This window comes from Aulonocara stuartgranti, assembly GCF_965226115.1.
Source record: "Aulonocara stuartgranti genome assembly, chromosome: 9".
In the NCBI taxonomy this organism is placed as follows: Eukaryota; Metazoa; Chordata; class Actinopteri; order Cichliformes; family Cichlidae; genus Aulonocara; species Aulonocara stuartgranti.
Genome location: NC_138960.1, coordinates 19,061,279 through 19,085,448, shown reverse-complemented (window position 1 = coordinate 19,085,448; position 24,170 = coordinate 19,061,279). Strand labels below are relative to the sequence as shown.

At 39.2% G+C, this 24,170-nt stretch overlaps 1 protein-coding gene across 9 annotated transcripts in view; it reads right to left on the bottom strand.

Moving 5' to 3' along the window:
• Positions 1 to 23,959, bottom strand: part of myo3a (myosin IIIA) — a 67,776-nt gene extending 43,817 nt beyond the window's left edge. For 5 of the 9 annotated variants that reach the window (XM_082545606.1, XM_082545608.1, XM_082545611.1 and 2 more), the window contains exons 1-6: positions 23,821 to 23,959; positions 22,670 to 22,853; positions 18,447 to 18,581; positions 8,604 to 8,708; positions 8,396 to 8,495; positions 2,357 to 2,433 (exon numbers count right to left, since the gene is read on the bottom strand). In XM_082545606.1, the coding sequence (XP_082401732.1) occupies positions 2,357 to 2,433; positions 8,396 to 8,495; positions 8,604 to 8,708; positions 18,447 to 18,581; positions 22,670 to 22,853; positions 23,821 to 23,822 (603 nt within the window). In that variant the 5' untranslated portion in view covers positions 23,823 to 23,959. The remainder of the gene's footprint in view (positions 1 to 2,356; positions 2,434 to 8,395; positions 8,496 to 8,603; positions 8,709 to 18,446; positions 18,582 to 22,669; positions 22,854 to 23,820) is intronic. The other 4 variants (XM_082545609.1, XM_082545613.1, XM_082545612.1 and 1 more) reach the window with 1 other exon arrangement.
• Positions 23,960 to 24,170: the final 211 nt, after the last annotated feature.

Here is a 24,170-nt window from a genome sequence, read left to right as displayed (position 1 = left end):
GATGCAGCTCACCTCCAAGTCAAACCTACATAAGCAAATCCTCTTTAGAAGTAGACTTTATATAAAGCCAGCGCTGTATATTGTCCCCAAAGTGTATATTTAGAAAGAAGAAACCTCCGCTCTGTCAAGTGCTTCTTGTCTACTCAGTCCACTCAGGTAAATGCCCTTTCTTAGACCTTCGTGAATAAATGTCTTAAACAAATAAGATTAAAATCCTTGAGCCTTAACGACACCACGTCATGCAGCACCCTGCATTTGCACGGCATGCAAACTTCATGTAAAAGCTATTTTGATTTAAGAAGTGAACATGCAAGTTGATCTGAGGTGATCATGTATGCTGAGTATAAGTTTACCCATCTCATCCCCACGAATTCCGCTAATGACTCATCTAATCTTGATCAGTGTTGAGGTTAAGCGTGCAAATGGGTGGTTAACAGATTCCTCTACTTGTTGAGGGTTTCCAAAAGTGTTTGCTTCAAGTTCAATGAAAAATAAATGAATGGTGTCTGACTGAGAGACTAAAAGTGCATCTCCTAACATTCAGGTTATCTCTGTTTTCTGCTATGCCGTTGCTCCACTAGGGGTTGCCGAGCCTTTTTCATGATGAATCAATTCACTGCACAGTCCAAACGTCATCTGAAGTTTGTTTTCCAACATTACGCAATCTGTTTTGCTCTGCAGTGTGTTTTGTTTGTTGTCCCTGTTTCATTCTAAGATCCATTTAAATGTCTTACTCCTTAAAAACCTACTGGGGGCTGCTGGCAGTTGCTCAGTAAAATTGGTTGCTATATTTGGTAAACTGAGACCTCCTTGTGATTGCTTTGGTCGTTAGCAGATTGTCGTGGTTGCCTGTGGTTTGCATGCTAAGTTCTGACTTGTCTGCAAACACTTGCCAACTATTTGCTGAGCAGTAGTGAAACAGCAAAGACTGCAGCACAAACTGAAAATGGAGACAGTTTTGCACATTATGAAATGTGTTAAATCGTACTGATCCATTAAAGGAACTAAGCTTGAATTTCATGACAGCAGTGGATTGTTTCAGGAGCCGATTCCCCGTATGGTGAAGTCTCGACAGGAATGTCATTCTCACTGAAGCCTTTGGAAGTATGATGGGGTGTTTTGCATCTATAAAAGACTTATGGACAGCCTGGCTGCTTGTTAATAATGCAGAGACACACTGTGTTCCCTTATCTGGAGAGCCAATTCGGAGGGGGAGTATGAAAGTCAAAATATACAGGATACAAGACCAAATATGCTGGAACATGTGTGTTCACCTGCTCTCCTTGATATTAAGGGATGTTTAGAGCCTGACAAGTATAGGAATTTCAGGACCAATAATATTCCAGTATGTCAGCTGATTCCTACTGTTATTTTAGACACATGATTTTCTGACTGCGTGTTAGTAGTATCTCTAGTTATTTATTATTTATTACTCAGATCAGCAGGTTGTTGCTTTTCTGGTGCTCCAACCATGGTGCCATCAGGGAAGTTCCAAAGTGGCCTCTGTTGAATAAACTGTGCAGCATCAACATTCATAACATGGTAATGAGCACCTCTTCTTCGCTTTTAAAAATTTCATTAAGTTATGAATTATCTAAAAAGAATTACAATATTTTCTCAGTCAACTTAAAAGAAAAAATTAGATTATTTATTCTGAATTTTGACTTTTTACATTATTGAAAAACATTATTTTTTTATTCCATGCAAGTGACAACACTTGAGGCGGTTTAATGGACTTCACACTGATCCCTCTGGAGGCACAGAAGGTGTTTTTTTCAAATACGCAGTAGCACATCCTCAAGACCTGTAAACAGACTTTGATGTGCAAACTCTCACCTACCACCACTGAACTTCTAACTTGCAATATAAAGGAAGCACAGCTTCCAACGCTGTCAATAAACATTGACAGTAGTGGCCACAGATAACAGCATACAAAAACTGCAAAAACCCTAATGCATTACTGAAGCAAGAAAAACACTATCATATAGAAACAGCCTTTCAGTCAGTGTCAGAGAGTCGTTAAGAACCCCGAGCTGAGAGCCCAGCTCACAGCACAAAGTCACATTAACCTGCTATAAAAAGAATAAGGTTCAAACACATACGACTGGTATAAAACGCTCAATTTTTGTTGCAGCCACTTCTCTACACAAGCTATACATACTGTCAGTGCACTCAGCCATGATTATACAAGAGATGAACGATGGAGGCTGCCCATTTCACTTTTTCCATGCACATTGTATTTGACAGTGTTATCTCTTTGATGATTATTAACTGTGGTCCACTGGGATCTGCTCCAGGCTAATGTAGCAGAAAGAGACGAGGCTGCGGGAGCATTTATAGGCCACTTTTACCGTACCTCGGGAGCCATCCAGAAGGGGGTTCCCACTGAGGTGTTCCTCCTCAGACGGGTATTTGTCAGCTGGGCTGAAACGCCTGCAGGGTAGAAAACAAGACTCAGTGGAGACAATTCAAAATATCTCAATAACATGTTTTTATTTCTACAAAGATCACACTGGCAGGTAAAAGTGATGCTCTGTGAAAAGGGAAACAGTGCACAGTAAACAGCAGGACATGGCTCAAATGATAGAGAGCCCAACGGCTCTTGAAGCGTGCACTGATAGAGCTGTCGCTATAGTGACGAAGGAAATAAACAATACACACGCATAAACATCTGCAGTGCTTTTTTTCTTTATCCAAATGATAGACTGCCATGAATTACAAATTCTTATTTGACTGCAAGCGATTTTGGCATTTCAAGAACAACATTTGAATACAATTCAACTGTGAGCACGATCTGGTGGCCGGAGACGTGTCACCTCCTCCCAGAACAAGACGCATCTGAGTGATTTATTGTCTGATGCTAGAGAGGCCCGAGTCACATTACAGCAGTCAAGTCAGAGGCAGATACGTTCAGCAGAAATGGGACTGCAGAGAGAAAAAGAGGACACGTGTGTCATTACGTGTGTGTGTGCTGTGTTAATGTGCCTGACAAGGAACATGCTGACCCACAATCGTGACTTCGGTCCAGTCCAGACAAATCAGTGTTACGCTACACTGTGATGTATCCCAGGGCGGGCTCTGCTGAAGCAGCCGGCCAGATCAAGAGCAGCGACCGGGACAAAAGCAAAGCCTCGAGACAAAAGCGGCAACCCACAAACAAAAGGTGATGTAGTGATGCACGACATGCTGCTGCAGAACCGCGTCTCTGTCTTCTACTTCATAGTTTTACATGAAGAATATGAGGCGCACAGATTCTGCAAAATGTGTTTTAGCAGCCAGACGTGCAACATAAAAGCTTTTAAGAAATGAAAGGGCAATTTGAGGAAATGTACCAACAAAACATCCAGATGGTGAACTGCATAAAAATCTGTTTAAAACATCAAAAGTGTGCAGACAGGCACAATCTCTAAGTAACAGAACAAAGCCATTTACACCACATGAATGTATTTCCAACCATGTCAGCAAATTTAGACATGGTGATGATTCTGCGCATCCATTTAAATGCTGTCACTGTTGGAGCTTGGGGGTTAAATCCAGGGGTGGAGAGAAATGCCGGGATGAGCAGTGTAAAGGAAAATGGTTCTGTGGCAAACATCAAAAGGGATTATAATCATGTGCAGGGCGGGGAGGTGTAGGCATAAGGCGAACATACACACAGGGACAGTCACATCGTGTCGTAAAACCACAAACACACTAACATCACATCACATTAGTGAGGACAAACTCAGAGTTTTACAGGGATTCATCCTTATACACAAACTTGTATGTGTTTGTTATGATATATAAGGCGTGTGAGGAATATCAGCGCGTGAAAGTACAGGTACACAAAGAGCCCCCTATTAAAGCTCTCTCAACCCCTCTGTTTCCACTACATTAGCCCGGAGTGCAGCCTGGTGGGCCACACACTTAATAATCATCACAGAGATAATGCCGTCAATTAGAATATTCATGAGAGACCGATGAACGAGCAGCTCTCCTCATTCTTCTGCTGCTCTTTTTTGGGTCCGTCTTTTTTTTGCTGTTCTGTTTCTCCGCCGGTGATGAGTCACTGCGGGGGCTTTATCTCTTCAGCTGCTCAGTGTAGCATGTGCCCCTCCACACAAAAAACCATTAATCCCAGCGTGACGCAGTACCCGTGGAAGCTAGAGTCGGACCCCCCCCCAACCCCGCCATTTTCGTCACTCTGCGAGTTTGTTTCTCCTCCTTCGTGACGTCACAGACCTCATTCAAATCTCAGCTGTCAGCAGCGTACAAGCTGGCAAGCGGGACGTCACAAAAGAAGTTGGAGCTACTTTTATAAATGAGATTCAACCCAGGTGCCTGCATACTCTTCGAATCCAGCCTGTTGTCATTGCACTAAAACATTTCACAGTGACCTTGCAGCTTGTTGTAATTGAAATGGAAACTAATCAAATAATCCTGTTTTTAATTATCCGAAGAACAGAAGAAATAAATGAAAATGCTTTTTTAAGGTCTTTTTGCAAAAACTGCCTGACCTCAGTTCATGTTGGTAAGAATGGGAGACAAAGATGGCGATGCACCTGCTCCAATACTCTACGTTACTTGAAATGGCATGAGCATGCAAAACAGGAAATAATTCCAAAAGCAATTATTTCTGCATGGCCATGAACAGAAACTGTTGCGCTTTTTCATGACAGTCAGCATGAATTCCTGACTATTTTCACAGGAAGTCCGTTTTGTGTTTGCAGCACGTACGATTGAAATCAAGAAACCAGAGTATTTTTTATGTATTTTAACCCAAGCCACAAAGATTTTTCTCATCTTGACCACATAGTGTTTAATGCTCAACGCTATGAAAGTAATAAAATATTAAAAAAATAATACAAAGAATGTGTGATGTTTATGATGTTAACTTAAACCTCTAGTGTGTTCAGCAAAATGAGTCACTCCACCAGCAACCCCTCCACTCTCGAAATATACACATTCTTTTCCTTTTCAAAAGTGAAAAATATTCTTTTTGAGTACATGGGCATGAATCAATACATATGGCATCATATTGGACCAGACAAATGAAAACATCCTGTTCAAAAGCACAAATCAGTAGATTACAGGCTGTACTGGAGTATGTATGGAGTATATATATGTATAAAGTGCAAAACTGTGATGAGGCCAGAAGAAACTAACCACAGCACACGCAACGTGTTACCAAGAACGTGTCAAGTCAACAAAGGTTAGCAATGAAAAGCCTAACCCAGAGTGAAGATCAAGCAGCGACAAAGCAAGAAGTGTGATTTACAGGAGAGCTTGTAGTGGAGGACATGCTGCTGCTTGAATAGTATGTAGGCCTGCGTGGTGTCATGATATTATGGTAGATAAGGGTTTTTGCTGTAAAAGCAGATGTGTGAACCAGTAAACAAAGACTTTTCACCACAAACCACATTCACCGTTCACACACACATTCATGTGGCTCTTGATTCTGGGACTTTAAGCCCTTCCTTACTACCACACACACACTTCAGCATGTAGATTAGAGGACCAGGAGACTGACAGCTGTCTTTAAAATTGATAGACAAAATTAGGAATACAGTGGTGTCCCTAGTTACAACTTTAAAAGTAAATGGACCTTTTAATTTAGACTAATCTAGTGGACTAAAATTAACAACATTTGTTTTTGTGGTCTTATTTATTTTCCATACAAATCCTATGAATCTCTGTGCTGGCAGCACCCAAACCTAACAATTCCTGTAATGCATACAGCTTGTTTTACTTGAATGTGCTGCCTATGATGTGAACACTTCATAGAATAATAAGAGAAAACTTGAAAGCAGACAGTTTTTTTAATCTGGCAAAAATATAAAAACTTAAAAACTATAAAAATGAATTATTATTTATGGTGCAAGGGGGGCAAAGTTTAATTATTGGGTAAACCCTGCTATTTACAGTGACTCTGACTTCCAACTAAGCTTTTCATTTTTTAGTTTTGTGGTTTTGAATACATATGTTAAAAGGGAGTTTTTGCTTGCCACTGTCACCAAGTGCTTGCTCAAACAGGATCGTCTGATTGTTGCCGTTTTCTCTGTATTATTGTAGGATCTTTACCTTACAATATGAAGCAGCTTGAGGTGCACAAAAATAAAACTGAATTGAATTGAAAGTTACAGGACAAATGACCGATTTGATCTGCTAGGGAATTAAAATAGATAAGACCTCAACCAGTGGGAACCATCCAGTAGATGTCGAGAGATTTCTGTCAGGAAAATCTGTGGCTCTTCTTCCTTTAAACCCACACTTCAATATAAACTTTATTTCCTCTTATAATACAGCTTCTTCTAACATCTTCCCTAAACTGATCCACATGCATTACTTCTAACCAGCAACCACAAATATGGTGCGAACAGATAACAGTCATGCACAGCGGCAAATATTTATTCATAGAAGATAAGCTGATCAGCGGTGCCACTGCTTTCTTATACCTTAAAGTGAATGCAGCAACAATTTACTGATGATAACGTGTCCCAACATTAAACATAATTACTTCCTGTGAGAGTTACATGAGCTTAGCACTAAACACGGTGAATTGAAACTGGCTCTCTGGTCTAACCAACAATGTTTGTATGTAATAAATTATTTTCAGAGATACGATATCCTTCCTATCTTGGACATTCATTACAGGTTGAGCCAGAGAAACATCAAACACTTGATAAGATGTTCTTATTGTAAATAAGCAAGAGATGATATATCGCAGAAATAATGGCTGGATGCTGTTGGAGATGCCAGGATTGCAATAACCTGATTAATAGCTTCAGACAATTTGTGTGATATCGTCTGTGAGTGTTTATAGCATTTTAATTTAAATCAGAGTGAGGCAAAAGTTGCATAGACAGATACCATCTAGAACTGATTCTTTGCTAAGTTGTCTTTCATGTGTAGACACAACACTGGTTCATCGCTTGAGTTAGGTGCTTTTTTATGCTTGAATGGTTCATAGGTCGGGCTTAAGTGGCTTAACACACAAAACAAAAACAAAAAAAATCCTCTGAAAATGGTCAAAGAAAATCTTTGAAAGACCTTCAGAGGGAGATGGGAGAACTATTTGTCAAGTACAGAATTAGAAGAAGGCCTTACTCCTTGGAAGCAAAATATAAAGACATGAGGGGTGACTCAAGACTTTTGCACAAGACTGAAACATTTTGTTTCACTTTAAAACTGAAACCAATAACAGGTTACTTTTTCTAGTCTATGAATACTCCAGCATTTCACAGTGTTGAAGATGTGACAGCTGATTTTCAGTGTACAGCAGCAAAAACTAAGAAAGCAACATGTGTGGTCTCGGCCAAACCACCAGATCATACAGAATAATTTGAGAAATTACAAACTCATGGAGGATTGTTTGGTTCTTCTTTCAGCATAAATACTTTTAAATGAATCACACTAAACACAATTAATAAATTATGTAGAAAGAGGTATTTAATGTTTGTTTTTTTAGCTAAATAAAGCAGTTTTCAGATGCAATAATAAGAGCCACTAGTACTGATGCCATAGTTTTGACCGATTACGAGGGATGTTTTTCTGCCATTCCGTTCAGAATATGTTGTATTTGTAACTGTTTTTAGTTTTTAAAGCAAATATGTTCTGTATGCACAAATAAAACACACAGCACACAGCTGTTAAAAAAATCCAAGAATACCAGATCCTAGGATTCATCTCTTATCACCAGAAGCATTATCACATTTCTGTTTAATTATATGAATACTTATGTGATGCTTCCGGGTGCAGAGTTTGGACATCTCGATCTACTTCATCAGTAAACATCAAACAAACAAACAGGTGCTGAGAATCTCCATGACAGCAGCGCGAGGAGGAAGAAGCTGCTCTGGCTCAGTATTAGCTACTTCCCATTCAAGTATCAAGTGATTCCATTAATACCTCCCCACCCTCTAGTTCTTCTTGTGTAAAAGCAGTGCACTTTGTGCTTCATTGTTAGGAGAGGGCTTTTAAGAGAAGCCCACAATTAGCAGGAGTAAATGCAAACCTACGCACAAATGGAGAGGGGGATTTTATTTGTAATGAAAACAGGCAGCTGGGGGTTTTTGGGGGAGGGTGAGTCATCTCCGGAAAACCATCAGAATCAATTTGCCTATCCCGATCCTTGAGCCCAGGAACTACAGCGAGCCTCATTTGGTTAAGAAATTGCAGTGGGAGCAGCAGCAATGTTTGCAGCTGTTTGTGGCACAGTGGAAAAGTATAACCATCCACCACGTTGTTGGATTGTGTAAATGTAGTCCAGCCTCTCAGGGAAACTAATTGTTGTCACAGTTTATTTGTAAGACAGCTGAAGGTAATTGATTTCGTTAAATAGAGCTATAACATGTTCTTTGCTGATTAGAGGACAGGGATGCCAAAAAATTTTAAAAAGGCAAAAAGAGGCACATACCAAAGTCCACGAGCTTGATCCCTCCCTGCGTCGTCAATAGGATGTTGTTGCCTTTGACGTCACGGTGGATGGTCTTGTTGATGTGCAGGTGTTGGAGGCCCTGCGAAACAAAGAGGTTAACAGCTTCTTTTATCCTGATGAGCACCTGCCTGTAAAATCACCCCGTTTACTCTGGGGTACATCATAGTCACCCCCCTCCAATGCTTACCATGAGGGACTCGTGCAAGATGTAGGCAATAATGGATTCATCCATTCGGTCTCCTCTCTTCAGCATGCCCTTGGCCAGATCTGTCACAGAGCCACCATTGCAGAGCTGCAGTGGGGGGTGGGGGGGGGGGGGGGGGGGGTCCACAAAGGAAAGAGGACAATGAGCAAAAACTCACCATGAGTCAGCACACACTCTGCTTATACAATGTGTCAAACTCTGGGAAAGATATGCCGAATTTTCATGTGGAAACAGCACGGGGTGAAGCGTTTTGATCATAAGATTTCACAGCGAGAAAACAGGGGGATGATGCTGGAAGTAATTCTATCAATCTTTAGAGGCTTATCTTTCTCAGGCAGCTTAGCGGGAGAGAATGTACATTTTGTATGCAGGGTTTAATCTATGCGGTGATGACTAAGCGGGCTCAAATAAAGCAAATAATCGTATGCATTCAGACAAAGCCAAGATTTATATTAGAAATTATACACCGTTTATGGGACATTCCTCACTGCGGCAGAACACCTCCTCCCCCGAAAAATAGACTTTTGTGTTTGTAGGTGTTTCCTTGCAGCATACAGCATCTTGATATGGACTTCACCGTCAATAGCAATCCCTCCCGGAAAATTACAGAAAATTACCCAGTAGGTTGCCTTGGCAACAACAATAACCCTTAATTTGGGTCTTTCTTTGGGAGATGCCAGAAGTGCATAAAAAATAAAAAGCTCTAAGATGTCAATCAGCGACGCTGGGGGTTGGAAGTGGACTGAAATGGCGTCTCTTTGCATACGAACCCTGTTTGTAAACACAGACGCTGTTACTCTCTATGGTAAAAGATATCATCTACACATGCATCATTCAACTTTTTATGAGCAATTTTCCATCTTCACTCTTAACTGCATGCATAAAAAACATCCTTGACATTTTCTGGTAGACAGGAAATTTCCATTATAGCTTTTTGTAGTGATCTCTTGCTCTTTTATAACTACACTGATTTCCCTAACTTGTAATTTAAAAGCAAATCAGCCTATAAAATCAGCCTGTTTAAAATGTGTAACACGTGCGAGAAAATGTTAAGACTACCATTCACAATTAATACAACAAAAATAGTTTTTAACACACATTTCAAATGGTAGGTTACTGCAAGTGGAAGCACACAATGAGGCTTACAGTGTAATATTTATTTTCTCAGGGAAAGGGATGTTTACCCACTGTGTTGTGTAATTTGGGGTAAAGAAATAGCTCCTTATTAGATGGAAAATAATGATGCTAACTTGCAGTGTCATTACCTGCAGTCCTAAGAAAAAAGGTACAGCATAGCTCAACAATAGCACCACAACAAAAAGAGTAAAGTAAACATCTAAGGGCCCAAATAGCCAAACAATGAGTGATCTCTTTATAATTCAACCTACAGGGCTTTAAAAAAATGTTGTGCTGACAACAGCAAGCTACAAAGTCATTCCTTTATTTAAAGATCTCAGTGAATACTAACTAAATGTAGTTAATTCGTGGGTCACAAGTACCTAGCATTGCAATTACTGATTTTATTGATTTATTTAGTCTATAAACTAACTGGAAGACAAAGATCTCATCTTCAAAATGCTTTTTAAAAATCCATCCAACAGTCTAAAACATAATAAATATAGATGAGACGCTATTGGTATTCACATAAAATTGATATAAGCAGCAAATCATGGCATTTGGGAAGCTGGAAGTAATAAAAATTGGTCCATTTTCCAAAGCAGTAATTTTCTAGAGCTTGGTACAGAACTGAAGATGTAGACAAAGCTACTGATTTGCTGGCTGATCAACATTCCTCTTGCTTACGGCTACAAACTGTAGTTGGTGGCCAAAAGAGTGAGATCACAAGGAGTAGGTAATTTGTAGAGCTGCTTTAAAGGATCGAGTTGGAATCTGACTATGGCAGCTCCTTGGTGAGGTGTTTTGGGCTGGAGATGGTGACTCGTGTGAGGGAGGTCTGGACATTCCTGCTTAGACTGCTGCCCCTGTGACCCAGACCAGATAAGCAGCAGATAATAGACTGATGGGTGGCATTTTAGCATTAACAGCTTTTTAAAATTGAGCTAGTTATTATCTTGTCCCAGAAAGTTCAATTTGTTCATCTGCAGGGGAAAAGTTTATCTAAGACTGAAATATGAGCAATGAAATGTTTCTCCTAGAGAGAGCACTGCATCCAGATGAAAAGAAGCAACTTTCTGCAATTATTATTATCTTATACTGTACTGTAATCTTGCATTATACCTCAACAAGACAACGGTAAAAGGCCCCGGTGGTACCGGCGGAACAAGAGCCACTAAAGTCAAAGTTACTTCTTTGTGTATCTTGCATTTCCATATCTCTTTGAAACACTTTGTCTTTCTTTCCTTGTGCATTTCAGGAATTATATATCACTGCAAATACATTTTATTTCTCATTAGTAGTTTTGTGTCATGTTCATTTGACTTTGTATGTTAACCTCAAATTGAAATGCTGGCCCAAGGTTGGAATGGTAACTATAATCTGTAATCCTTCTACGACACTGAAGGTGAAGCAATTCTTTGACCTTGACGGTGCACTGGCATAAGTTTTCAATGATGTGCCTGTTGTCTGTTTTCTATCTGCCTATCAATCTGCCTATTCATCAGGAGCCCGGAGGACTGTTGCAGGATGGATGGCATGTATCTCAGCTGCCACATAGGAAGCTTAATCACGTCTCCTCTCGGCTATCAGACGTGCAGACAAACTGCAGTTAAGCAGAGAATACCGCAGAGGTTTTCACAGACAGCACAGCACTCTGACAATGAGCGGGGCCTGACGTCAGTCCACATCATTGCTGCCATATCACCTGTCATCATTAAATTACACGAGGCAGACAAAGGAATCCATATTAATGAGAGGTCCGATGTCCCGGATTTAGGTGAGCTAAACGTTAGTGCTCTCACCTTAGCCACAGCGGCCACATCAACAAGTGATCCTGGACATGAACATTAATTATTAGAGATGTGGTGAAGACCTAAATCTCTGCAGAAAGGAAACGACATTGGGAATGTCATAGATGATTGAATTTAATTGTTTAACTGCTTAAATCACATTTACTAACCATTCTATGAGCTTTAGCACAGATATTCAAACACCTCAAGATTACGGTTTCTTTTCAGAGGCAGAAATTTTAACACTGACAGGAAAACTTAGCCTTTAATGTCAATCATGGATCTTAATTTTAATCTATGACCTCTTTGGTGCTCGTTGATTCCGGTTTCATTTTGTAATCCCATGTTGTCATGCAAACTGGTCAGCTTTACTTTACTTTTGCACTTGCTGAGCATTATCTCTCATGCATGAACTGGGCTGCTTTGAACCATGGCTTTTGCCATCTTCCAGTTAATCTTTGACGTTGTTTAAGCTTTCAGCCTAGAGCCCAGTGTTCATGCCCAATTAGAGGCTATGTTTTCACACTCTTATTAGTTTTCACTTGCTTTTTATCTTTACTCTTATTCAGTCATTATGTTTAGGCATCACAAATAATTGGCAAGGTTTAAAGTACCACAAAATCCTTGGTACGGTTAATGCAACAAAAACTGTTTGTTGAACTCTTGTTGTACTCACTTTTCAAGCACTTTTTTCTTGTGTTATAAATGAAGTACATCCCTTTCCTTTAGCATTTCCACTCCCTAAAAGTTCAGTACAAGATGATTGAAAGAGAGCCTTTTGTCAATCAGGAAGTAAAAAGAAGGAAGTAAAACTCTCACACTTCAGCAGCTAAATCTGGTTAGCTATGAGACCAGTTAGTAACCCAGTGTACTGTATTCCCAGGACACCGTTTCTACATTTGCAAAACCCCAGCAGCTTTGAAAAAAACCCATAGTATTTGACACACCGAGATCAGGAATGGGTTACTTGGTCAGTTTTTGTGGATGGCTTCTCATCTGCTCCTTTGCCTTATTGAGAAAAACCATGTTGACATGTTGCTCACTATTGAAGAATGTACCAGCAATGGGCTTCAAAATTATTTTTCTTTCTGACACTCATAAAAATCATGAGTCATTTTTACAGTTAGAGACGATTCAATGGAGTTTGATCTTTCCTTGTTACACATTTCACAGATTTGGAAGAGGAACGCACTGCATGAAAAGATTTGTTAAGATTTGCGCTCTGTCTTGCTCATCATGTCAAAGAATAAACAAAGGAACACACTGAATATTGAGTGGTCTAGTCTCCATTACAAATGAGGTCAGGTGCTTGTTTAGTCATGTAAATGCAAGTTTTGCATCAAAGACGAGCAAAGAAGTAGATAAAAGAAAGGTAAAGATGAAACAAACTAAACACAGGTGCTCGCTTTAGCCATCTTTCATTAACAGTGTGATTGCATAAAAGTTTAAATTTACATTGTATTTTTTTAATTACCTCATTTATGGATGGATATACCGAGTTGCAAAAGGCTCGAAGAAACATGTTCCCTGTGTGTGTGTGTGTGTGTGTGTGTGTGTGTGTGTGTTTGTACTTGTTTAAATATCTTTGTGAGGACCAAGAACTGTCATTATACTTGTGGGGACCACCAATAAATATGAGGACCAAATGCCAGTCCTTGTGAATTTGAAGGCATGTTTTGAGGCTCAAAATGTTGTTTTGAGTTTAGGGTTACAATTAGGTTATAGTTCAGTTTAAGGTTAAGCATTCATTTCTGGGGGGTTAGTGTTCGTGTTAGTGAAATCGAGGCATTGTATCTATTCAATGTCCTCATTAAGATCTGAAAACAAACGTGTGTGCGGCATGCTGGACCATCTCCAGAGAAGAGCACTCCCATTGTTACCGTGGCCTTATCGTTTACACGGAGCATAATAGCCGAGGTGTCCACTTTCTGGCACCGTTTATCGAAAGGTCTGATAGAGGGAAACTATTTCAAAACATCATTGTCAATTAACGAGTGCAAAGGTCAAGAGGATGAGCTTGGAGAGAGAAAATGGGTTGAAAAATCCAGGACAAATTGTTGACTTTGACAGGGTGTCCAAGTAGAATGAAGCGAGGAAAGCAAAAAAGGGACAAGCAAAAATTTTTTCATGTGTTTTCAAGCACTGATTCAATGACTAGGGAATTTGTGAACTGATTAAGGCTCACATCCTAACACATGTCCTAAAATGTGTAGGTTAGATTAGTTGGTGATTGTAAACTAACCATAGGTGTAGAGTTCAGAGTGTGTGATTTTCTGTCGCTCTGGGATAGACTAGCGACATGCCCAGGATGAGCCCTGATTAAGTTTCTCCTGAACCTTCGAGTCAAGTCCTCGTGCGATCCAGTTTTTGTGTTTTGTGCCACGCTGAAAGGGAAAGCTGTATAGGCTTACTAATGAGAAGCTTCGAGAGATTTATCTCTCTTTTCCACTTATCATTTATCTTTCCCCAGACAACAATGCTAATTATTGTTTTCTTCATGTGCAGACTCTTTATGCAATTTTGGTCCTGACAAAGAATCTTCATAAGCCAATTTCTCCTACCACTGCTGCTTGCTTTTGCTGTTCATTTCCTCCGTGATAGAAAATGATGGTGTAAAGGTTTGCGCTTCAATAGATTGAGTTATCTTTTTCTGCTTCTTCTCTGAGCTGCTCACTTTAGCGGCCAGGGTTTAATTTAATTAATCTGCACACATAGATGAATGACGAATGACATTTTTTTAGCAATCCCAATTTTTTTTAAAAAAGCACATCCCCAGAGTGATGCAATTTTGATTTAAAACTCCAACATTTTTTATTTTAGCTCGATAGAAGATGGTGAACATTTAAAACAAATGACCTTTTAAAGTCTCACAAATGACATGCACATCTAAATTAGCTCCTTATTTCCAGTCAGAGAATAAAAGTCGCTCTAGCGTCACTTTCTTTGAAGTATTTTCAAGCTCTCTGGTAGCAATATTAGGCCTTTATACATGAAAGCATGCTCATCTCTGCCCACATCTGCTGTGATAAAGGAGAACACTACAGAGGCAAAGCCAAAAGCTCGTAGACCCCAATGAAGGGCTAACAAAGTAGCGGATGCAATTTGTATGAATTCTGCTCATAATGAGCGGTCTGCTGTCAGTGCAGGGCAGAGAAAGGCTCCTCTCAGCAGAGCTAAAGGATGGAAAATTACAGTTTAGAAAGGAGGGCCAGTAACCATGGTGAATGACCACCTCACTCCCTGCTTTCCTGTCTTTTTTACTGCTAAAACCCCATGTGCATCTACTTCAGAGCACAAAAACACACACGCACAACACAGCCACTTATTAAACTGTCAGGCAGTGATTTCAGCCTCAGGATTAGCCACCAGATTTGGACTGCTGGTTGCAGATTTGCAAGGGAAATTTTGAGTGGATATGTAACCACGGGGAATAAACAAAGATCACAGCAGATTTATAGTTTTACTCATAGGAATTAAGCCCTGGTAGATAATTTCACTGAACACTCACATGAAACTATCTTAAAAAAACAATAGCACTTTCTTTGTTTTCCTTCAAAAGGATGGTGCTGTCAGCATCTTGATATCTGAGAGAAGTAAATGCAGGGTCCTCTGCAAAGGTCAGGAGAAAGGAGATTGATGAAAGGGGAAGGAAACTCAAGATGGAGAGGTGAAAACTATCTATTGGGCTAGCATAACAGTGCTGCTGTTGATGTGAAGCCCACTGAGCTTGGATTACAGAAATATGGACACTTTGTTCTAGCACTGCTGTACCTGACAAAGGAAAAATGTTCAGTGTGAAACAATAATCTCCTAACAGTGGAAAAAAAGGTAGCGTAATAGAAGAACAGGATGAGTATCTTAAATGGAAATCCTGTCGGTCTTCATTTAGCTTTTGTATTTGTTTTTTTTTTTTTAGCCTTAAGACTTTGTTTGGATGTTTAGGAAGGGAAACTGGTTGTAGATGGCCTGGGGAAATGGGGCTTTTGGTTAAAGGTTAGCATAATTTTTTGTTGGGTAAACAGTGGTACTAAGAGGTTCATTTATCTATGCCACAAGCTTGTACGTGGTTTTGTTTCAAGCTAAGTATCAACATCAACTATTTCAGCACATTTAGATCTAAACCTTTTAAAAAATCTTTTCACAGAAATGACCCAGGGGAGCTTTTGTTTGTTAGGCAAATGTATAAAATACCACAGCATGGAGCCACTGAGATATCCAACATCAGTAAAAAAAAAAATATAAGCATGAAAAAGAGATTGAAAATCATTCTTTATATTCAACATCAGGCTCGATTTAAATAATGCTTTCTTAACTTCGTAAAAAGTAAAAGGTAACAAATAAACAGATACACCAATAATATCACTAACTAGGACTAGAAATTATTAGTAAGATGATAAGCAACAACAGCACAAAAATACATAAAGATTTTAAAATTGCATTTATGTTATTTACTAAATTTATCTACACTGGTCTCATATCATCTCATGTGAAGTGTGAATGTCACAGGCTGCTGCATACTGCTGTTATTTAGAGCCTAGCTGGCCTATTTTGTCCTACTCTCAGTCTGAGTGCACCTCCTTTTACTCCTCCTCACACAAAAACACTTAAATAATATTAATGGAGTTGGTGACAACATGTTCTTGTCATAGTTAAGTCTGAGAGTGACGTCAATATAGCTGTTCAGTCATCTCAGCTAATTTAATCACAGCATGCTGTTGAAATAAAATCCCGAGTTGCTGCTAATACACAGTGTAGTGAATACTGAATACTGAAGTGAATCGATTGGCCTGTTGTCACCAATATCCAGTCTAGTATCCAATCCAAATGTGAAATAGGTACGCCTAGGGATGGGTATCGTTTAGGTTTTATCCAATACCAGTCCCAAACCGATACTTTTGAAACGGTGCCGGTGCTTAAACGGTGCTCGAACCGGTGCTCGAACCGGTGCTTAAAGAATGAAGAACACAAACTTTGTCCAAAAACCTCTCATGTTTAGCTGTTTTTTTGTAAAAAGATAACAATGTTAGCCTTTTCTGCAGCTATAGGGGATTTATGATATCACTCTTGGCTGGAAGCAGTGCTTAAACAATGGAAAAAAAACCACAAACTTTGTCCAAAAACTTCTCATGTTTAACTGTTTTCCACTTTTTCTTTGGTCATTTTAGCCTTTTTGGCCAGGGTGAAGGGAGCATCTGCCATCAAACAAGAAGACAGCCGCATGTAACTACAACGGTGTTTGCTAGTTCACCTTACCTGCATTAATTTAATAACGTGGTTAGCCTACTCAACGTAAATTACACACGAACAACGAAAAGAAGTCCAGAAGTCCAGACGCTTTTCTTTACAAGCTCCTTTGACTACGATGACCTGGATGACTGAGAACCTTCACAGACATACACAAACAACATTAAGCTACTCACGCAGAGAAGCACGGCTGCTGCTGCCATCATGATCATCATCATTTCTGCTACACTGGCAGGGCTAGGGGCCAGGACTCTCCTCTTCGGGTTTTTGGGGGATGTTGCTAACTCCGGGACCGATAACAGGCACCACACCCGCAGTAGATGTGCTCCATGTGAGGTCTCGCAGCAAGCTATCAAATACAGCGCATTTCTCGGCTTTTAAAAAACCGCTATGCGTCGCCGGGTGTTTCATCACAGTCGAGGTGTTACCTCCTTTGCACAGTATCACCTTAAAGCACTTGTTGCAGGCTGCTGAGTTTGCATCTTTTGCTGTGAAGTACAGCCAGACTTTTGACTTAATCACCGGAGGACTACTTCAGCCAGCTCTGAAGGCTTCTCCTCGCCTATCCGCAAGTCTCCTCCCAGTGACATAAATTGTCAAAGTCATACAGAAAACAGTGGTTTACCAATGGCAGCAAGAAATGCTCTCTGGGGCTCATGCATGTGTATTTAAGGGATATTTCAGAAAAAAAGTGATTAATTAACCAGCAGACCAACATTTCCATCCCTTGAGACAAATTACATTATAGTCCATTCGCCAGAAACACCACACACACACACACACACACACACACACACACACACACACACACACACACACACACACACACAAAGAAACACATCAACCACCCTTTTGGACGATGGCTGTTTCATTTCTTATCAAACCTCCTTGAGATTGCTGACAGTGTTTTCCAGACATCTCCAGGTTTGTACTGCTCTCTATCAAAGCAGGAACACAAATTACATGGTCCGACTGCCAAAAGGCAAAGAAAACCAATATCTGACACAAACACTTTCTCTCCTCTGAGGTTGACCTCCATTACATGTTTGTCTGGAGCTTGACATTTCTAAAGGGCTACAGCAGAAAATGAAAAAAGGAGAAAGATGGAGAACGGGGGGAGCTGACAGGAAGGATTTTTGAGGAGTACTGAAAGCAGCAGCAGTAGCAAGGTCTCCTTGAACCTTCATGAAAATATCACGGCTACATGTGGCTTTTCTCGTGCATCAGCAGGTGCAAACAAGGAAAGGCTAATTCAAAAAAGGCAATTTCAGTGTGTTGTATCTTCAGTTCTACAACAGAAATCAACTACAACAAGGAACATTTCAACCTGTGCTCCAACTTTATACAGAGGGTGTATAAACTAATACATGAAGACAGCTCCTGTTAACAGAAATCCCTGCTGTGCTGCTCTCAGCAGGGCGCTCACAACACGCAATCTAACCTCCCCCCCTCCTGGTACTAACTGGCCTGCGACCAAATCCCCCAGGTGCTCTATAAGTAAACTCCTAGACTGCCCATTGTGGCTAAAACTGTTACATAATCCCTGACCGCTGTACATACCTGGCAAGACTTCCTGTTTGTAGTATAATAAGGCTTTTGCACCTACAGTATATGCTCTCTAAGATCCAAGTCAAATCTGCCTGTGACAAAAACACAGCCAATGTTGTGCTCTTACCTCTAGTACGAGCCACAGCTGATCCCCACATTTGATGTCCTTCTTGTAATACATCCCGTAAAACTTGACCACATTGGCATGGTCAGAAAGAGCTTTGAGGATGTTGTATTCAGCTTCAATTTCCTCATCGATATCCTGAAACACAAGAGCAAACATCAGCTAAGTGTGTACGACACACACATTTTAACACCTACAATCTCATCTTTAGCTATTTTTTTTACCAGCCATATTTTATCTTTGAATGTTTAATGCCAAATAACAGAGTAATAGAGGTAATACTAATTACTACCTGGACTACTGTCTAGGCATGAGTTAAATAATATTAATACCATTTTCATACTGGTAGAAAAATTTGAAATTATGAACTGGAGAGGGTTACTTCACATAAGATAAAAGCTATTACTTTTTTAATAATCCCAATGTTGGGGAATTTTTTTGTTACAGAAGCTAAAAATAAGACCAAACACACCCAATTAATAGCCTGAATAATTTTAGCTTAATAAAATAAAATACAATCTTACTTTAAAGTAAAAAGTAATTTGTAAAAAGAACAAAAATTGTATATTAAAATAATTTTATGTTTAAATACAAATATTAAGAAATGACAAGAAATACATAAGAGTAAAATATCTAAAATTCAAAATGCAAAAAACGAATTCAAATGAATTTAGTACAATAAATATATCAAATATCAGCTGACATGTAAGTGGCTCAGTAACAGTCATGCTCATTAATAACTAGTGTATGAAAGTGTTACATAATGTATACTTTTATCACTGTTTTTTACTTCAAAAACAACAAGCCATGTTGTTTTTGAAGTGATCTATAAATAAAGTTGGATTGGATTGGCTGATTGACAAATTGTTACATTTACAAAGTTATTTATTGCTTGTTACAGTGTTTATGCTAAGCAGAGCTAACCATCCACTGGATCCTGCTTCTCGGTCCTCTTAGTTTAACTCTAACCAAGAAAATAACAATATAAAGATCAGCTGAATGGATACTTTGTTATTATTGCTTACATTTTTTCTTTCATTTATTTACCTTCTAGACTTTGTGGAGAAAACTGTAATTTATTTGCTTTCTCTCTCAACTTTTTCTATTCCTACACCAGTAGTGATGAGGAGGATACTCTCAACTATCTTCATTCAAGAGAACAGTGACAGAGTTGTGGTGATATCACAGATACACAGCCAATGCAATGTCCATAAACCAGACTTTGAGAATGATTCATTTCTTTGTCCTGTGATTTCTAAGACATGTATCTGCAGCTCCTCATTTAACTGCTTTGCAACCTTTTTAAATATCAAGAACGTCATCGGTTGCCTGATTTGATCAAAGAAAAACAGAGCGACCGACCTTCGGACACTATGCAAAGTCTCCATCATTTATTCTGCAATTTAATGTGGGCGAAAGGACATATCCAGGACATGTTAAATACAGCAGTCATCGTATACTCTTCTTCTGAATGTTGCACGGTTATTAAAGCCTAAAGACCGGGAACTTTTAGCATATAATGCAAATCGTGCTGGTGGACATTTAATCTTGTACAGTATTTAGTACTATATCACAAGTGATAAACAGTAGCAGTACTACAATAAATAGTACTGAGCAGAATCCTATTGTAGTTGGTGGCATCGGAAGTCTGACACCCCTCGTACAGAGTCCTGAAACCAGATTTTTGATTTCAAACATATGGTTTGGGGGTCAAAATGGGCACAGCAAAGACTCTAATTCCAATGGATGGTTTTGGAAAATGTGAAGGAGGGCATAATTTTTTAGACTTCCTGCGTTCATACTAAACCAAAGTAATTACATTTTTTTTCATGTTTTGTCTGTAAAAAACAAAAAAAAAATAGTTTTATAACTACAACAAAGACAGGGCAACAAACTACTTAACACTGTTGAAATTGCACCTTTGATATATGAAGATTTCTTAGGGACTAAATGTGCAGTTAAACTTTTTTTTTACACTGACAGAAATGGGAGTTTCAAAGATCCAGGCCACTTAAGATCAAAGTGGCTATATGTGGCCCACAATGTAAAATGACTTTGCTTTATACATTTAATGTAGCTTAAGGTAGAAAGCAAAAGTACAGAAAATTACTGGACTACAAATCGCTTTTCATCAAAAAAAGTAAAAAGAAAAAGATAAAGCTTGAAACTAAACATAACATACAGTATTTAAAAAAATCTGTACTGCATCTTCTATATGTGAACGAAATGAGTGCAGTGATTAAGATTATGGTAATGATGCGCTTTGCGTTTCTTAATAATTAGAAACAAATCCCCTCCCAAATTAATGAGACTTGAAGAGTGTGTTTAATAGAAGAACCCTGCTGCTCATTAAATGCCTCTAAATAAACCATGCACTATAACGTAGACTCAAAATAGACAACACAATCGATGAAGAACGGTAACAAACAGACTACTCAAATATGGTAATGCTCAGAAATGTAACACATCTGAAGTAATCTTCTGTAAATGGTAAATCTAGTAATTATAAAAAATGTTGACTCTATAGGACAGATCAGTCCCACAATGTCAAGTTTAACATCATGTTTCCCTGCAGCATGACAAAGTCTTCTTCTCATTAGGCCGTTTCTTTTTTTTCTTCTCCTTCTTCACACACTTCTGCTGTAATGCCAAATTTGTGTTTTGGCTCTGTGCTAAAGCACCCCACAAGCAACGCAAGTCCAAAATGATCAGAGTGCTAAACTGATATCATCAGAGGCAATTTGCTGAGATAATTTGCTGATGGTTGTAGATGGGAAGAATAGTTACAAGAATCTCGCTTGAGGTGTTTCCAACCTGCTTGGCTTTATTCTCTTCACAGGCTGAGAACAAAGCAGAGCAGAGTGATGTTTATCTTACCGAGGGCAGAGCTAATAAGTCAGACTACACTGACGATTTGATTTTTTGTGCTTGCAAAGCCAGAGGTTTTTCACATCATAAAGGTTTTTCTTTCTTTGTGAGATGGTGGGGCCTTTACTGTTTACTTCTCAGTAAGTTTTCTACCCAGCTATTTAGATTTCCTTTTAAATACCAGCTGGTATACATAGCCTATGGGCACGCTTCAGATGAAATGTAAAGAAAAATCATGACTTTTAACCTTGGAAGATCATGTGCACTCCCTGTTCCAGATATAAATCTCTAAAAAAAAAAAAGGTAAAAGGTAAAAAATAATGAAACATATAAAATACACATTTTCAGTTTAAAAAGATGAAATTTGATCACATTTAAGGTGTCATACAACAGGGAAAACTACACTAACAATCAACTAAAACTAAAGTAAAGATGTAGGAAAGTAAAAACACCCAGAAATCGATGATGTAAATTAAACACTTGCCATGTCACAAGACATAAACGTGTACTTCTTGTGCCATCACTAAGAGCAAAACAATATGTATAGATATATATACCAATCAGGCATTAACATGACATTATGCTTAAAATTGTGTTGGTCCCCCTTTTGCTGTAGTTGGGGCCTCACTTGTTTAACCAGCACAATCCACAGATGGTCGATTGTTGGCATCTTGTTGGCGCTTTTGGTGGCAAACAAGCCTCAGCATGGGCACGGTGACTGGTCTATAGCCCCATAAGCAACAAACTATAATGCACTGTGTATTCTGACACCTTTCTATCACAACCAGCATTGCATTTTTACCGATTTGAGCTACTCTCATCTGCTCATCTGTTGGATCAGACCCAATGGTCAGCCTTTGCTCCCTGTGTACATCAATGAGCTTTGACTGTCCATGACACTGTTGCTGGTTCATCTGTAGCTGGTCAGTGAGTCATCAGAGCTTTGGTAATTTTTACACACTGTGCACTTGGCACTGATCAGTTTCGCTCTATAAGTTCTTGGTCTGACATTTTGTGGCTGAATCACTGTGTTTTCTAAATGTCAGATGTGAAATATGTGGAATATTTAGGAGGGAAAAATTTCACAAATGCACCTGTTGCAATGGCGACATCCGTTGCAGTGCCATACTGAAATTCAGTGAACTCTATAGAATGACCTATTCTAAGCGCTGGATTCCCTGAAAACACCTGAATTCAAAGATTAAGTGATATGATCCAGTACTTACAGAAACAAATTACAAAAACATATTACAATTCCAGATTGTAGCCGTTACTTTCTTTGTTTCAGTCATAAAAAATATTGAAGAAGTCTTAAAGCTCTTTCACAATGTACTTACTATGTAACAAACTCAACTTACATGGATTGGATCCAGTATCTTCACAGCTGCTTTACTTCCATCTATTTTATTAAGCACCTTATAGACTTTTCCATAGGTCCCTTTACCAATTGTTTCGATGATTTCCCAGGTGTCGGTCGGATCTGGAAAGTTGTCAAAGACAATCGATTTCCCTGATCGTGGAAACATCTTTAGGAGATATCTCCTGCAGAATGGGAAAAACACATGTACATGTGGGTCAGTGATAGAGAAGGGGCAGGCGGTAAGTTGGGGGGGGGGGACATTGTGCTGTGTGTGACCTATATTATACACCAGTTAGTGCAGCTATACTGTTATTAATCCATGTCTGAACTGAGTAAACACATTAGTAAAGAGCTCAGATGAAGGGGATTTAAAGCTATTGTGCAAGTACATAATGTACAGTAGATCTTTTCCTTCAGATTCTAAATTCAACACCTGAAGCTTAATCAGATGAGTGTTCAAAGTTCACGGTTTGTTTGGGAATTAAACTGGAAGTGTTTTACTTGAGGATAATCCAGGGATGCAATATAGATGGGGGGTTAAATTGGGTCTTTAGGGGATTTAACGCCCATCTATATCTGCAGTAAATATTACATCTAGAGGAAATAGCTTTGATTTTCAGCAGATTGAAGCTTTATAACATAACAATGCATAAAAATAAAGGCAACAACTGTGCTTGCCTTCATTAAGACTCTTCAGTGTCCTGTTACAGATAAATGGGATGTCTTAGCTTTAAGTCACAGCTTTTCTGTAAACACTCAGAGGGGTGTGCTTCCTGCTTTCAGGTCCAATAAGACACATTCCCAATTTTTAAGGCTGATATCATTCAGCACCAAATTGATCAAGATATTCAGCAAGATACATCCAAAATGGCAAGGTGATAATATGTACATATATTTTAAAAAGCAAACAGCTATTAGTAAATAAACCCATATGTTGTCTTTGCATGGAAATATGCAGAAGAAAGTTCAGGTTCTGCAGATCAATCAAATAATTACATGAAATGCAATTACAGCCAAATCTCAAGAGAGTCTTTCGTGTATCCTTCAAAGGTGTCTGTCTGTCATCACAGATTTGTTCCCATAACTCAAAGAACCACATCCACAAAGCTAAAGCAAAGACAAAAGCACAACTCTCTAAATCAAACTTACATTATTCTCCGAAATCAATGCAGCACATTTTTTGGGGGAAAACAAAGCAATTAATCCATTTCTGTGCAAAAGGTTAGCAGTGGCAGGCCAGCCTGGCCCGGCAGTGAGTACCACAAACAGAGGAGGAGCTAACGAAAGCTAATCTCACTAGCAATTCCCCTGCTGCAGGGCTGCCATTGGAAACTAGCTCTGAGAGATTGGAGATACAGTGGGATTAGCAGGAATTAGTCTCTGTTGCAGCATGAGCCTTTCCCCATATAGATGCCCATTCACACACAAAAGAAAACTAGCTCGAGTGGAAGTGCACAGTGATGCAAAAAGCCTTCTTCTTCTTTTTATTATCATTTTTC